The following is a 13735-nucleotide window of genomic DNA, read 5'->3' as shown; positions in this document are numbered from 1 at the left end:
GCCCCCAATTCTTTCCACGGGGTTCCTGAGAGGCTCAGGGATGCTCTCGGGTTTGGGTTCAGTGGCGTCGTAAATAAAAAGAAGGTGGCCAGTTTAGTTACGGCGGAGATGACATCTCTGAGATTCTTAGAGTCCCTTGCGAGCTGGGGCTAGCGGAAAGCCGAAAGCGGGACCGGAACGAATTTCTCCCATCATGCCAGGGAACAACTCGCCCCGTTCCACCCTGGGAGTTGTAGTCTCCTGCCCCTCGGATCCAACGGCAACCGGACTCCGTGAATGCTGTTACCCAGAAGGCCTGGTTCGGCCGCTATCGAAGCTGGAATTCCTGGCAGGTGGTTCTCGCCCGTAATTAGCGGAACCTGTTGGTGTGGCTTACCAGGCTTAGGAGGGCTGCTGGAGACTAGTTGCTAAGCGAAGGGATCTTTGGTCAACTGTCACCTGGGCCAAGGCAAACAGGAAGTCAGTAGCCCTATCCCGGAAGCTTGTTGTGGGACCCCTCACACTCATTCCCCTTTAAATTAGCTCTTACTCCATTGCTCTCTGCAGGGGTGGGAGAAGGAAGTGTAATGGGGTAAAGAATGAACCCTCAGGTTCACTCACAACCCCTTCCCTTTCCTTTCCTTTCCTTCTGGGATGAAGATACAGAGGGTAATGGCAACCACGGGACTGGTCAGGGCGACAGGCTTCAGGGACCACACCTTGGTCGGTGCCCGACTTTCAGCTACTTAAAGCAGGGGAGAGGAACCCTGTCGCCAGCCAGAAAAGTGCGAAAGCCCAAGGGGATGTTGGTCCTTATAACTTTTTCCTGCTTTCTAGCCTTCAAATTCATCGCTACCCCGAGGCTCCTGTCATGTCTCATATAGACAACGATGTGAAACTGGACTTCAAGGATGTCTTGTTGAGGCCCAAACGCAACACCCTTAAGTCTCGTAGTGAGGTAAGCGAGCTCAGCTACTTCTGTTCTTGACCCCAAGCTCCTGATGGGCCTCAACTGAGAAAGATGCCCGATCCTTATCCTAATGCAATAGACGCTTTTTTTGTTTTGTTTTTGATGAATGTAATGCTCCGTTTCATATTCATATTTGCAGGTGGATCTCACAAGATCCTTTACATTTCGTAATTCAAAGCAGATATACACTGGGATCCCCATCATTGCCTCCAATATGGATACCGTGGGCACCTTTGAGATGGCCAAGGTTCTGTGTAAGGTAGGACTTCCCTCATGCCTCTTTTCCATTGGTGTCCAGTTCCCTTAGCTGACTGCAGGCTAACTGGATACCCATCCTCAGTAGCTCCTGGCATTTAGCAGTCAGGGTGCTCTGATTTACTATTTAGTATCTTCTCTAGTAAGGCCCCATTATCTGATAAATTCAGAATTAGTGAAATTCAAAGCTAAGTTTTGCTCCCATTTTTCTGTTATATGAACAGAACTTTCCCTTTTGTACTGTCTAGCAGTTTATACACCTTACCAACTTTTCCCACTACCCAGTTTCAACCCCTCCTGACCACATTCATCCCTCCAGTCACACCATTGTTCACAAACAAAGCACTCACTGTGTTAGTCCATAAATTAAATACAGTTTGAGGATTCACAATTCCTTTTTTTTTTTTTTGAGACAGGGTCTTGCTGTGTTGCACAGGCTAGAGTGCAGTGGCATCATCATAGCTCACTACAGCCAAACTCCTGGGCTCAAGAGATCCTTTTGCCTCAGCCTCCTGAGTAGATAAGCCTACAGGTGTGTGCTGCAATGCCCAGCTAATTTTTCTGTTTTTTGTAGAGACAGGGTCTTACTCTTCCTTGGGTTAGTCTCAAACCCCCAACCTCAATCAGTCCTTCCACCTGGACCTCCCAAAGTGCTAGGATTATAGGCATGAGCCACCCTGTCTGGCCGCCTTTTTTCTTTTTTTAATGTTCATCTTTTAAGTCCTAGGTTCCTGAGAGTTTCTGGGATGTGTCCCAATTGGAATTTTTCTGATATACAGATTGTACATTTTAAAAATGAGGATGCTGCGTCAGTGATAATAACATGCCTCTATACTTATAGCTGATAAGGGAGATAGTTACCTGGGTACTTTGAGAACACATGAACTCTGCTGGTTAATCCATATGGCCCTGGTTGCTGGACTCTGCTACTGTTTGCAGAAATGGTCTTAAGGACTACATCTCCCTTTTCCTATTTTTGATTGCTATCTTTTGGAATGTCTGTTGTCATTTGTTTGGGCTGATAATTATGCAGTTTTATTACTTTATTCCTATTGCCATTCACTAACTGCATAGAAATCTTGCTTGTTGCCTGTTATCTGCCTGCCGTAGTCAGTAGTTTAGGAATGGTGAACGTGACTGCAGAGTTAATAGGTATGCTGTAATACATGAACCTTACTGGAACTTTTTTTTTTTTTTTTTGAGACAGTGCCTCAAGCTATCGCCCTGGGTAGAGTGCTGTGACATTACAGCTCATAGCAACCTTCAACTCCTGGGCTCAAGCAATTCTCCTGCCTCCACCTCCCAAGTAGCTAGGACTACAGGCACCCGCCACAATGCCTGACTATTTTTTGGTTGCAGCCACCATAGTTGTTTGGCTGGCCTGGCCTGGATTCGAACCCGCCAGCTCAGGTGTATGTGGCTGGCGCCTTAGCCGCTTGAGCCACAGGCACCGAGTCACTGGGACTGTCTTGATGCTTTTTTTTTTTTCATTTTTAAGACAGGGTTTTACGCTTTCCCTGGCTAGATGCCATGGCATCAGCCTAGCTCACAGCAACTTCAAACTCCTGGGCTCAAGTGATCCTCCTGCCTCAACCTCCCAAGTAGCTGAGACTACAGGTGCCCGCCATGACATCCAACTGATGTTTCTATTTTTAGTAGAGCTGGGGTCTTACTCTTGCACTCTTGCTGGTCTTAAACTCTTGAACTCAAGGGATCCTCCTGTCTCAGCTTCTCAGAGTGTAAGGATTACAGGCATGTAATGATGTTTTGAGACTGGCTTTCAGTGTTGCTGATGATGCCAAAGAAATCTGACTTTATTTTGGAGATAGAACCAGGTCTCACAGTAATAATAAAAAAGTTAGATGCAAGGAAGCATCTTTTTCTAGGCTTAGATTGTAATCAGATGTGCTCATCATGCCATACTATGCTAGTGTATCTCCTAGGTCTGCTGACCTCCAAGAATGATTTTTCTATGTTCATCGGTGTGTTGATGGTACAGTGTTGCTGAGAAAGGAGAACTCAGTACCAGTTTTAGGTAGATAGTGTTCATCCCTGAGTGAGTATAGCATTTCCTTGTTGCTGGCTGATATATGACTTCCTTGGTTTCTTGTCAGTTGTAAGATCTGTCCTGCCAACTGCTGTCTGTGTTTGTAAGTATGTACTTCTAAAGCATAAACACCAGCATTCTCAGTGGTCTTTGAATGCCTTTCTCAAAGTATTAGGATATTTCTTACAGTTTGTTGAGCTAGAGAATATAAGACTGACGAGTCATTATATCCTTGAATTTTATTGATGAAAATAGACTGAATGGGCTGGGCATCATGGCTCACACCAGTAATCCTAGCATTAGGAGGTGGAGGCGGGTGGATTGCCTGAGCTTACAAGTTCAAAACCAGCCTGAGCTAGAGCGAGACCCTGTCTCTAAAAATAGCCAGGCACCTGTAATCCCAGCTACTCAGGAAGCTGAGGTAAGAGAATCGCTTTAGCCCAAGAGTTTGAGGTTGCTGTGAGCTGTGACACCATGGCACTCTACCAAGGGTGACAATGTAAGATTCTGTCTCAAAAAAAAAAAAAAAAAAAAAAAAATATGTATATATATATAGCAGGGCATTGTGCCAGGAACCTGTAGTCCTAGCTACTCGGGAGGCTGAGGCAAGAGAATCACTTGAGCCCAAGAGTTTGAAATTGCTGTAAGCTATGACGCCACGGTACTCTACTGAGGGTGACAAAGCGAAACTCTGTCTCAAAAAAATAAATAAATAAAATAGTCTGAACAAAACAGACTTTTCAGCTTCATGCATGGCCCAAACAAGAAAATTTGTCCTCTATTCCAGCAGAGAAAGAAAAATGGTAGGGTAGCACCTAATCAGCTCTGTTAATCTTAAGGCGTTACGTTTTGTGGACACCTAGACCCACTGAATTACTGCTGGTAAATGAACCAGAAGATAGCAAAAACAAATTTGGTTAGCACTAGGTTACCTTAAGATGAAGGGTTGAGTTAGTGTACAGAGAAACACAGACTCCATCCAGCTTCTTCATAGTCTTCCATGTCTGCTACTTGTCCCACTGAACCAACAACTTTCCCTTGTCACCTTTTAAATCAGAAGCAATGTACATGTGGGCAGGTGAAATCCAATCCGGATTACTCAGTACTTGAGTAGGAATATCTGACAAGTACCAGCTATGGCAAAAAGCACTACTGATATTTGTAGGGAGAATAATGGCTAAACTCAAATCTCAGCTCAACCATTTACCTTTTCAAGTTGCTTTCCTTGTAAACTTAAGATATTTTCTCCCTCAGATAGTTTGAAGGTCTATTTCTAGAAAAAGGACCCTAATGAAGTTTTGTCCTTTTTGACAGTTCTCTTTCTTCTCCCCAGTTCTCCCTCTTCACTGCTGTCCATAAGCACTACAGCCTCGATCAGTGGCAAGAGTTTGCTAGACAGAATCCTGACTGTCTTGAGGTAACACTGGGCCTATCCTGTACCCTTATCCCAGTTTTCCAGGAATCTTCTTTGGCTTCCTGGGGAACAACCCTTACCAGTGACCTCTGTTGGCTGTTTACCAGATCATCTTAGATATCACAGCCTCCTATGCCAGTGGCCCTTTTTCTCTCACAGCATCTGGCTGCCAGCTCAGGCACAGGCTCTTTTGACTTTGAGCGTCTGGAACAGATCTTGGAAGCTGTTCCCCAGGTGAACTATATATGCCTGGATGTGGCAAACGGCTATTCTGAACACTTTGTTGAATTTGTGAAGGATTTGCGGAAGCGCTTCCCCCAACACACCATAATGGTATGTTCCTATTATTCTATAGTTGGTACATTTCTCTCCTTCTCTTCTGTTTTGTTCCATCAGTTCATTTCTCCTCTGCTGCATATGATATTCCTAGCCCACTTAATTATCCATGATTATCCATGGTCCCAAGCTTAAAATGCTGTGTATTGGTCCATGCAATATCTTGGACCCTTTACTTTGTAAATCCAATGTCTCAGACATTACTCACCAACCATGATGGAACATTTATGCATTGTATATACCTGTGGTCTATGTATGTCTGCCCATTGAAATGGACATGTGCTACAATCACATAAAAGAGGTTACCTGAAACAATTAGCATAGGGAGGTGTTTTTTACAGGGGGAGTAATGACAAGGCCTCATTTTCATTATAGCATTGAGGGGTGTCTATCAGAAATAGATACAGTTGGGCAGGTGGCTATTTGGCCTACGTTATCATGTTTTTCCCCTTTCCCTAAAACCAGTTTCTTTGACAGAACCATTTAAGGACAAATTGTATTGGGATCTCTTGGGGAAGGGCTGATAAATCTGTAAGTCAGATCTGAGCTTGGTCCAGCTTTGATTCACTGAGTGTTCCTTCATGGCACCTCATGTCTCCTTGTTGATTACAGCACACTTTTGCCTGAGGCAATAAAGTGGACCCTTGACCTTGGCTTTACCCTAGTTCAACAGTGATAAGGGCACTCACCTCTTACCTCAGCTTGGTGATGGGGAATGGGTGGGAAGTGGCATCTTCTGAAGTAGTTAGCAAAAAAGTTCTCAGAGAGGGTGGCACCTGTGGCTCAGTGGGTAGGGTGCCAGCCCCATATACCGAGGGTGGTGGGTTCGAACCCAGCCTTGGCCAGCTAAAACAGCAATGACAACTGCAACAAAGAATAGCCCGGGGCAGTGCCTATGGCTCAAAGGAATAGGGCGCCGGCCCCATATACCGGAGGTGGCGGGTTCAAACACGGCCCCAGCCAAAAACTGCAAAAAAAAAACAGCTGGGCATTGTGGCGGGCGCCTGTAGTCCCAGCTCGGGAGGCTGAGGCAAGAGAATCGCTTAAGCCCAAGAGTTGGAGGTTGCTTTGAGCTGTGACGCCATGGCACTCTACCAAGGGTGACAAACTGAGACTCTATCTCAAAATAAAAAAAATCTCAGAGGCCTTCATAGAGGGGACCTAGGCACACTTCCTTTGTAAAAATGTTGGAAAGTCATGGTCCAGGCATACTGTATATGAGAGCCCGTTACCTCCTCTCTGTTTCTGACACAAGGACGCTCTATTTTCATTGCTCTGTCTCAGGCAGGGAATGTGGTAACAGGAGAAATGGTGGAAGAGCTAATCCTTTCTGGGGCTGACATCGTCAAAGTAGGAATTGGGTCAGGTAAGCTGGTTCATTGAGGCCACTGGCTACTCCTTTGGTGGCAAACAACTGTGGAGCATTTCATTCTCACCCTTGTCATGTTCTTCCTAGGCTCTGTATGTACTACTCGGAAGAAGACTGGAGTGGGGTATCCACAGCTCAGTGCAGTGATGGAGTGTGCTGATGCTGCTCATGGCCTTAACGGCCACATCATTTCAGTAAGGCTCAAGGGCAGAGTAGGGTCTGAGACTGCCAAACAGCTGGGTTTTCTGCAGGGTATAGAGGCTTTGGTAGGTATGGGTCAGAACTTCTGGGTTCTTGTCAGCTCTAAGATGGGCCATTGGAACATCACAGAGAGGACTTGAAAAATTCATATTATGTATTTGAAGTGCCCCTTACTTTGCAGGATGGAGGCTGCAGCTGTCCTGGGGATGTGGCCAAGGCTTTTGGTAAGGACTTTGGGAGGGCATGGAAGGAGGATCCTGTAGAAGAGGATGAGTCACCTCTGAGGGTCTTAGATCAGGCTAGGAGAGGCTCAGGAAACCATTCAGATTCTTTCATTATATGAACTAGTGACCCTAAAGCCTGTGATATCACCTGAGGCAAGCCATCCAGGGACACCTGAGACTCTGATTGGGCCATCTGATTGTCCCCAGGATTGCTGCATAATGTAGATTCCTGACCCCATTCAAGACCTACAAAGTCAGCCTCTAAGGAAAAGGGGCTGCAGTCTGCCTTTTATACAGTTTCCCAGGTGATCCTTATGTACGTTAAAGTTGGAGACGAGACCTTTGCACTTGGGACACATGAAATGAGTTGTTTAGCTAGACATAGTAAATGAAATGAATGGAGATAGTGAAAGCAGCAAAAGAGAGAGCAAAAGCAATCTCTAGAGCCTTTTACATTCTTTATTATTATTTTTACTTTTTTATATATGTTTTTGAGACAGAGTCATACTCTGTTGCCCAGACTAGACTGTGTAGCCTCAGCCTAGCTGATAGCAACATCAAACTGCATTCAGATGATCCTGCCTCAGCCTCTGCCGTAGCTGGGACTATAGGCACATGCCACAACATCTGGCTTATTTTTTTTTTTATTATTATTATTTTAGTAGAGACAGGGTCTTGCCCTTGCTCAGGCTAGTCTCAAACTCGTAAGTTCAAGGGATCCTTCTGACTCAGCCTCCCAGAGTTCAAGGATTACAAGTATGAGCCACTACACCCGGCCAGTTTTTTTTTTTTTAATCTTGGGGAAATCACACTCACTGAGGAGCAGAGGCCAGGGCACGTCTTGTGTGGTTTGTGGGTTATCCAAGGAAACAGAACCAGGAAGATGATGAATTCACTGTCAGGACTAGGAATTTGGTGTGAGTTGCTTTTGAGGGTAGCCATGTGGGCACCTTGGCCAGATTCATCTCTTTCCCTTCTCCTTGATGTTGGTAGGGGCAGGGGCTGACTTCGTGATGCTGGGTGGCATGCTGGCTGGGCACAGTGAGTCAGGTGGTGAGCTCACTGAGAAGAATGGCAAGAAGTACAAGCTCTTCTATGGAATGAGTTCAGAAATGGCCATGAAGAAGTACTATCGGAGCATGGCTGAGTACAGGTACCTGTGGAGGCTCAGGAGCTGAGGGGTCTTGGAGAGCATGACAAAGTAGTGTGGAGGCAGAACTCAGAACTGGGAGACAGACAGTACAGTTCTCGGGAGAACAGTGGTGAACCAAGGCTCAATACGAGGGACTGGGGAAGAGTCTTTGGGCTTAAGGCAGTGGTTCTCAACCTTTCTAATGCCGCGACCCTTTAACATCGTTCCTCATGTTGTGGTGACCCCTAAGCATAAAATTATTTTCGTTGCTACTTCATAACTGTAATTTTGCTACTGTTATGAATCGTAACATAAATATCTGATATGCAGGATGTATTCTGGCGACCCCTGTGAAAGGGTCGTTCGAGGGGCGACCACCCACAGGTTGAGAACTGCTGGCTTAAGGAATCCAGGAGAAAGTAATAAAGTTTTTCTTATTCTAAGGGCGTCAGAGGGAAAGACAGTGGAAATTCCCTTTAAAGGGGATGTGGAACATACCATTCGAGACATCCTAGGAGGGATTCGCTCTACATGTACTTATGTGGGAGCAGCTCAGCTGAAGGAGTTGAGCCGCAGAACTACTTTTATCCGAGTCACCCAGCAGCTGAATCCAATGTTCAGTGATGAGCACTAGAGCTGAGCAATTCTGCCTTCCCAAGGCACCAGCACTCTACCTTGGGGCCTCGCAAGCAGGCTGCTCATCCATCACAGCTACTGCAGCTATGAATTCTCATTTCCTATCATCTCACTCCTGAGGGCTCCTGCAGTAACTCTATACTTCTCTGTCTTCACTCTCAAAGTGCTTAAGGCACTCACTGGAAGAAAACAAAGAAGACAGTCCAAGAAAATGACAGAAAATAATCAAGTGGGAACCTGGGGACCTAACATCTTGAAGATTATTAAAAGGAAAAGATGTGGATTGAAACAATTTACACGGCCTTGATCTGAAAGAGGCAGCCTCTTCAGAATCATGTCTTGTAAATGGGACCTCTGAATATCTAAAAGTCTCAGAAGTGTTTACATATTTGAAATACCTCAATAAAGAGAGATCCTACTGACTTCAAAGAGATGCTGGGGCTTTCTCCACAAGGTCGGCATGTGAGAGCTGCTCCAGGGTGCGTAGGGTTAGGGTTAGCACTGACCCAGTGGGATCAAAGACAATGAGCATTATTCTCATGAAATATCTCCATTCCAGTCTCACCACCCCCAGAGAGCATGGCAGCATGAAAATTTACAAAGTATATTCTGGCATTAGGACTCGTGTATTTTCAGAATAGCAAAAGGACATTTCCCTTCCAGACTCTCAATCCTGGTAACCCTTCTGGGCACAGCTGAACAATACTTTCCAAGAGAAGAAAAAAAGGTAAAGAGATCTTCCAGTTCTGTTCTGAAGAATGACTTATGCTGACCTTATGGAAGCTTTAATTCCCCTCCCTTAAGTCAAAATAGTATTCTAACAAATCCATCTTTTTCTTTTAAGTTTAATTTAAAATCAAATGTTACAAAGTATTTTTAGCAATGTAATTGGGCAACCTAAGCCTGGGCTTCCATTTCATTCCCACTAAACTTGCAGAGTTGAGAAGGTAGTAGATAGGCGCAAAGGGCATTTTAGTCCTGTCACAGGGGTCTAGAGCTGTCTATATAGTCATGGGAAGGGATAGGCATGCTAATGGGGCCAGAAGGATGAAGATATTCAGAAAAGGTGGGGATCAGGGTGTCAAACTTTGTCTTCTGATAGTTTTCCAGAGACTCCTGTAGGGAAGTGAGCAGGGAAAGCCAAACCATTCCTTGTGCCCTCTGTATTCTGGAGCATGTAGATTTCTCAGTCTTGTTCTGCCCATCCCCTACCCCAGCCTTCTGTGCCTTCCTACTCACCTTTCCTTTCCTCTGGCCATTTTCTTCCTCATCAGAGTCTAAAACCAAGTCCCCTATGGTAATGACGGAGCTGCACAGAGATGAAGGACTCACTGCAGAAAGGAAACCAGAATCAAACTACTCTTTGTAGGTGAATAGAAGCTCTTAAGAATCCCTAAGAGAAGAGGCTATCTGATCCAATTCTGACTCAGACTTCCTACCTACCTGGCTTTCTGGCCCTAGGAGGTGATAATAGTCTCAGGGGGTCCATGTAGGAATCCAAGCAATTCCTGAGGTAGGAGCAAGCAAACAGGATAGGATGAAGGGAAAGCAAACAGAGAATGTTCCTAGTGGGGAGAAGCAATTCTGTTCCACTCACTCCTTTTGCTCTGAGGCAGACAAGTCAACTGGGTTTTCCTTCAGAGCCCTTCCCCCCATGGTCTGGTATGGACTCTTAGACTTGCCAGTGGAGTTTGTTCTTGTGTCCATAGCACCTGCTGGATCTGCTGTGTGTATCCCACGTTCTCTGTTTTCAGGCTTAGAGATAGCCTGGGTTGGTGAGCCCAGATTCCTAAAGGGAAACAGCATGACCATGGGGCGTTCCTTATGGCCTCCCCTAGCAGATGCCCATTGGGTCTGGACTCTTCGCCGGCCTAGAGGGGCCAGGTTGAAGTGGTGGCCAGCTAAAGGTTCTGGGTGCTTCCTTGAAACTGGTTCTTGAGGACTGTGGGGGCCAGGCTTGGCTTTCACTAGAGGACTGTGGAGTGCTTGTCTTGGTTGCTGAGGAGGCTGTTCCTCGGGCTCTGTGAGGCTCAATGAATCACTAACAGAATACTCTGAAAAAGATAATGAGGCTCCTTATAAAGGGAACAGATAGTAGAATAACTCAGTCTGGTTTCTTGTACCTCAAGCCCACGTGACTATTCCACTGGGCTGCTTGAAAAGGTCTCATGTTAAACACTACACCACCAAATTACAAGTACCTGGAAGTGGCCAACCCATGTCTGCAGCATACTGGCTCAAGACAGCAGAAGTGGTGATAGAAACTCCAGGCTGCATCCAACTCAGCACATTCTGAAGCTGTGGGCAGGGAGAAACATATAAAGACAACAGTTTTTGATGTAACCACCCCACACTGCCCACACATGATTTACTCCAGCAAAACCTGCGGTGCCTGCAGTGTAGGCAGTGCTTTCTCCAGCTGACACAAATATTCAAAAAATAGCTTTTCCATGGCATCCAGAAAGGATTCCCCATATTCTTGTTCAAGTTCCTGCAGGATGAAAGAAGCAGGTCAGAAGATGATCAAACAAAATAGGAGCCACATAGTCTCCAAACCAGTCAGTCTCACCTGCAGCTTCAAGGCCAAATCCACTGTAGTCTCTGACAGCTCCTTCACCTGCTTACAAAAAGTTTCCTGTGCCTCTAAGATCTTTCTCAGATCCCGCTCAGTCTGTTGAGGATATGGAGGACAAGTTAGGGACCCTACAATCCAGTGGCCAGCAGGAGGGGCAATAGGTTAGGGCTTGTTTGGGGATTACTCACAACTTTGGGGTCCCGTACTACAGGTCCAGATACTGGGAAGTGATGATTTAGGGCATTCAGGACCTGGGCCCAAGGCTGGCCCTGCAGGATCATCTCCACTACCACCTATACGGTAAAAAACTCAGAATCTCCACCTTGGAGCAAACTGCCCTTTTCCAACTGCTTGCACCCCCAAGCTGTGGGCCTTATCAGGTCCTCACATCCCACCCCTATCTCCCGTTCCAGGTTCCACTTGCTCTGATACCTTGGCCTTTAGACCCATGCACAGTCGTTCATAGTGCCGGTAACGAACCAAGCCAGGGGCAGCAGCGCGCAGGGATCGCAGAAACTCCAGTACTCGGGGAAAATGCTCCACGCAGCGTTCACGCACGACGTGCCAGGTGGCTGCGGCTGCGAAGCGCAGAGCTGCGGGACCGGCTCCAGGGGGCGTGGCCATGGCCAGAGGGTTCCGCCCCGGGGAGGTCCCTTCGGGTCCTGGACCAAGATTAGGCTTCCCGACTCCTCCTGGGGGCGGGGTTCCGGCAGCCCTCAGTGGCCCTGATCTTTAGATCTGCGTGGGGTACTTTGTGATCCGAGTCAGTTCCCTTCCATGGAGCAGCAGAATTCTGGGGGTCTTCTCCTAACTTGGGCTGGAAAGGTGGCCGTCTCCAGTGGCACCCAGTCGCTCAACTTTGAACGCCGCCGCTGTCTCGAATCACTTCCGGCTCTGCGACCAGTGTCTCTTGCCCCGGAAAATGTGCTAGGAGAGAACCAATAGGCGGCCAGAGGAAAATGTGACGTCGCGCCATAGGCCACGCCCAAACCGGGCCTGCTCACTTGGTTCCCAGCGCTTCAGTTAGCTTCCGAGGCTGCTAATGGCCGCTTTACTTTTCTGCTCACCTCCGGCTGCTGCCTTTCGGAGTCTACAGAGAAGTCTCGTCGCTTCTCGAAGTCTCGACTTCTTAGTCTGTCAAGCGGCGATCATGCTGCCGCTCCTTCCCATTGTCTTCACCATTGAATTACGAGTCCTTAAATTACCAGACTCCGAACCAGCATCTGTAAAGCCCTTACCCGGGCGGCGAGTCGCTGTCAGTAAGAGTTCTGCGGTTCTTTTTACAAACAGAAGAGGGCGCCCGCCTTCAGAAAATAAAGTGCGAGGTTCTGTAAGATTCAATTGTCAGCCTGGTTTTCTCTGAATGGTGGGATTATAGGTAATTTTTTTTCTTTTTATACTTTTCTTTTTTTTGTACTTTTTGTACTTTTCTTTGTTACATTTTTTCTATATTTTATATATATATAATTTTTTTGAGAAAGACTCTCACTGTGTAGCCCTGGAATTGAATGCCGTGGAGTCATACCTCACAGCAACCTCAAACTCCTGGATTCAAGCAGTTCCCTTGCCTCTTTCTGCCGAGAAGCTGAGACTACAGGGACCGGCACAGTCGCCTGGCTAGTTTTTATATTTTTAGGAGAGACGGCGTCTTGCTCTTGCTCAAGCTGGTCTCGAACTCCTGAGCTCAATCAATCCTCCCTCCTTGGCCTCCCGGAGTGCTAGGATTGTAGGCGTGAGCAACCTCATATGCCTCTGTATCACGTATTTTTTTTAAAGCTCTGGTTTTAGAAAGAGGAGACAGAATAAACACACTAATGTTAATACTATGTAGGACACAAAATAGACATACTAAAGAGATTGGGAGGCAGAAAAACTAATCAGATTGGATGGTCAGGGGAGACCACCCCAAGGAGGTGACATTTTTTTATTTAAGAGATGAAATTTTAACTGAGACCTGAATAACAGGGGAGGGCTGGCTATTGACCTTCTAGAAGAGGAGGAGGCAAGCCTTAGGTTGAAGGTTGAAAAGTATAAGGACCGGGCGGTGCCTGTGGCTCAGTCGGTAAGGTGCCAGCCCTATATACCGAGGGTGATGGGTTCAAACCCGGCACCGGCCAAACTGCAACCAAAAACTAGCCGGGCGTTGTGGTGGGCGCCTGTAGTCCCAGCTACTCAGGAGGCTGAGGCAGGAGAATCGCCTAAGCCCAGGAGTTGGAGGTTGCTGTGAGCTGTGTGAAGCCACCACACTCTACTGAGGGGCATAAAGTGAGACTCTGTCTCTACAAAAAAAAAAAAAAGAAAAGTATAAGGACCAGCTGGTTGGAGAAGGAGCCAGGAGCACATGGACCACATGAAGCGGGAGAGGTCTGTAGGAGCCCAGGAGATAAAGGCAAGACTTTGGATTATTCCAAGGATGATAGGAAGGCATCAGAAGGTTTTAAGCAGGAGAGTACCAGGGTTTAATGTGCAGTTTAGGAAATTAAATAATATTCAGGAATAAGAGTGGAAACCCACAAGGGGCTTGGCAGTTCTATAGGTAGAGAGCATGGTGACAGTGTCACTGGAGAGAAAAAGGATTCAGACGTATTTTGGAGATA

The 13735-nt window shown here is 46.6% G+C and overlaps 2 protein-coding genes across 7 annotated transcripts; one reads left to right on the top strand and one right to left on the bottom strand.

Annotated features, from left to right (window-relative positions):
• Positions 1 to 221: 221 nt before the first annotated feature.
• Positions 222 to 9459, top strand: GMPR2 (guanosine monophosphate reductase 2). 5 transcript variants are annotated; one of them, XM_053593444.1, is made up of 10 exons: positions 222 to 332; positions 817 to 937; positions 1089 to 1208; positions 4585 to 4668; positions 4825 to 4998; positions 6286 to 6367; positions 6458 to 6564; positions 6753 to 6795; positions 7789 to 7948; positions 9227 to 9459. In XM_053593444.1, exons 1-10 carry the CDS (start codon positions 277 to 279, stop codon positions 9333 to 9335), a joined length of 1056 nt encoding a protein of 351 aa, XP_053449419.1. In that variant the 5' UTR covers positions 222 to 276; the 3' UTR covers positions 9336 to 9459. The 5 variants fall into 5 exon arrangements, with proteins under 5 accessions (XP_053449419.1, XP_053449416.1, XP_053449420.1 ...); XM_053593441.1 differs by lacking the exon at positions 9227 to 9459 and adding an exon at positions 8372 to 8994; XM_053593445.1 differs by lacking the exon at positions 9227 to 9459 and adding an exon at positions 8372 to 8994 and having other exon boundaries at positions 263 to 459.
• Positions 9393 to 12467, bottom strand: TINF2 (TERF1 interacting nuclear factor 2). Of its 2 annotated transcripts, XM_053593440.1 has the most exons (9): positions 11571 to 12467; positions 11327 to 11431; positions 11133 to 11234; positions 10947 to 11054; positions 10765 to 10861; positions 10161 to 10617; positions 10007 to 10071; positions 9803 to 9894; positions 9393 to 9679 (listed from the first exon to the last, which is right to left on the bottom strand). In XM_053593440.1, the coding sequence occupies exons 1-9, from the start codon at positions 11760 to 11762 to the stop codon at positions 9545 to 9547; spliced, it is 1353 nt and encodes a 450-aa protein (XP_053449415.1). In that variant the 5' UTR covers positions 11763 to 12467; the 3' UTR covers positions 9393 to 9544. The 2 variants fall into 2 exon arrangements, with proteins under 2 accessions (XP_053449415.1, XP_053449414.1); XM_053593439.1 differs by having other exon boundaries at positions 9393 to 9894.
• Positions 12468 to 13735: the final 1268 nt, after the last annotated feature.

The sequence above is a fragment of the Nycticebus coucang genome, chromosome 6 (assembly GCF_027406575.1).
Source record: "Nycticebus coucang isolate mNycCou1 chromosome 6, mNycCou1.pri, whole genome shotgun sequence".
NCBI classification, from domain to species: Eukaryota; Metazoa; Chordata; class Mammalia; order Primates; family Lorisidae; genus Nycticebus; species Nycticebus coucang.
Note: the sequence above shows the minus strand (reverse complement) of the source record. Positions and strands in the feature narration are given on the sequence as shown.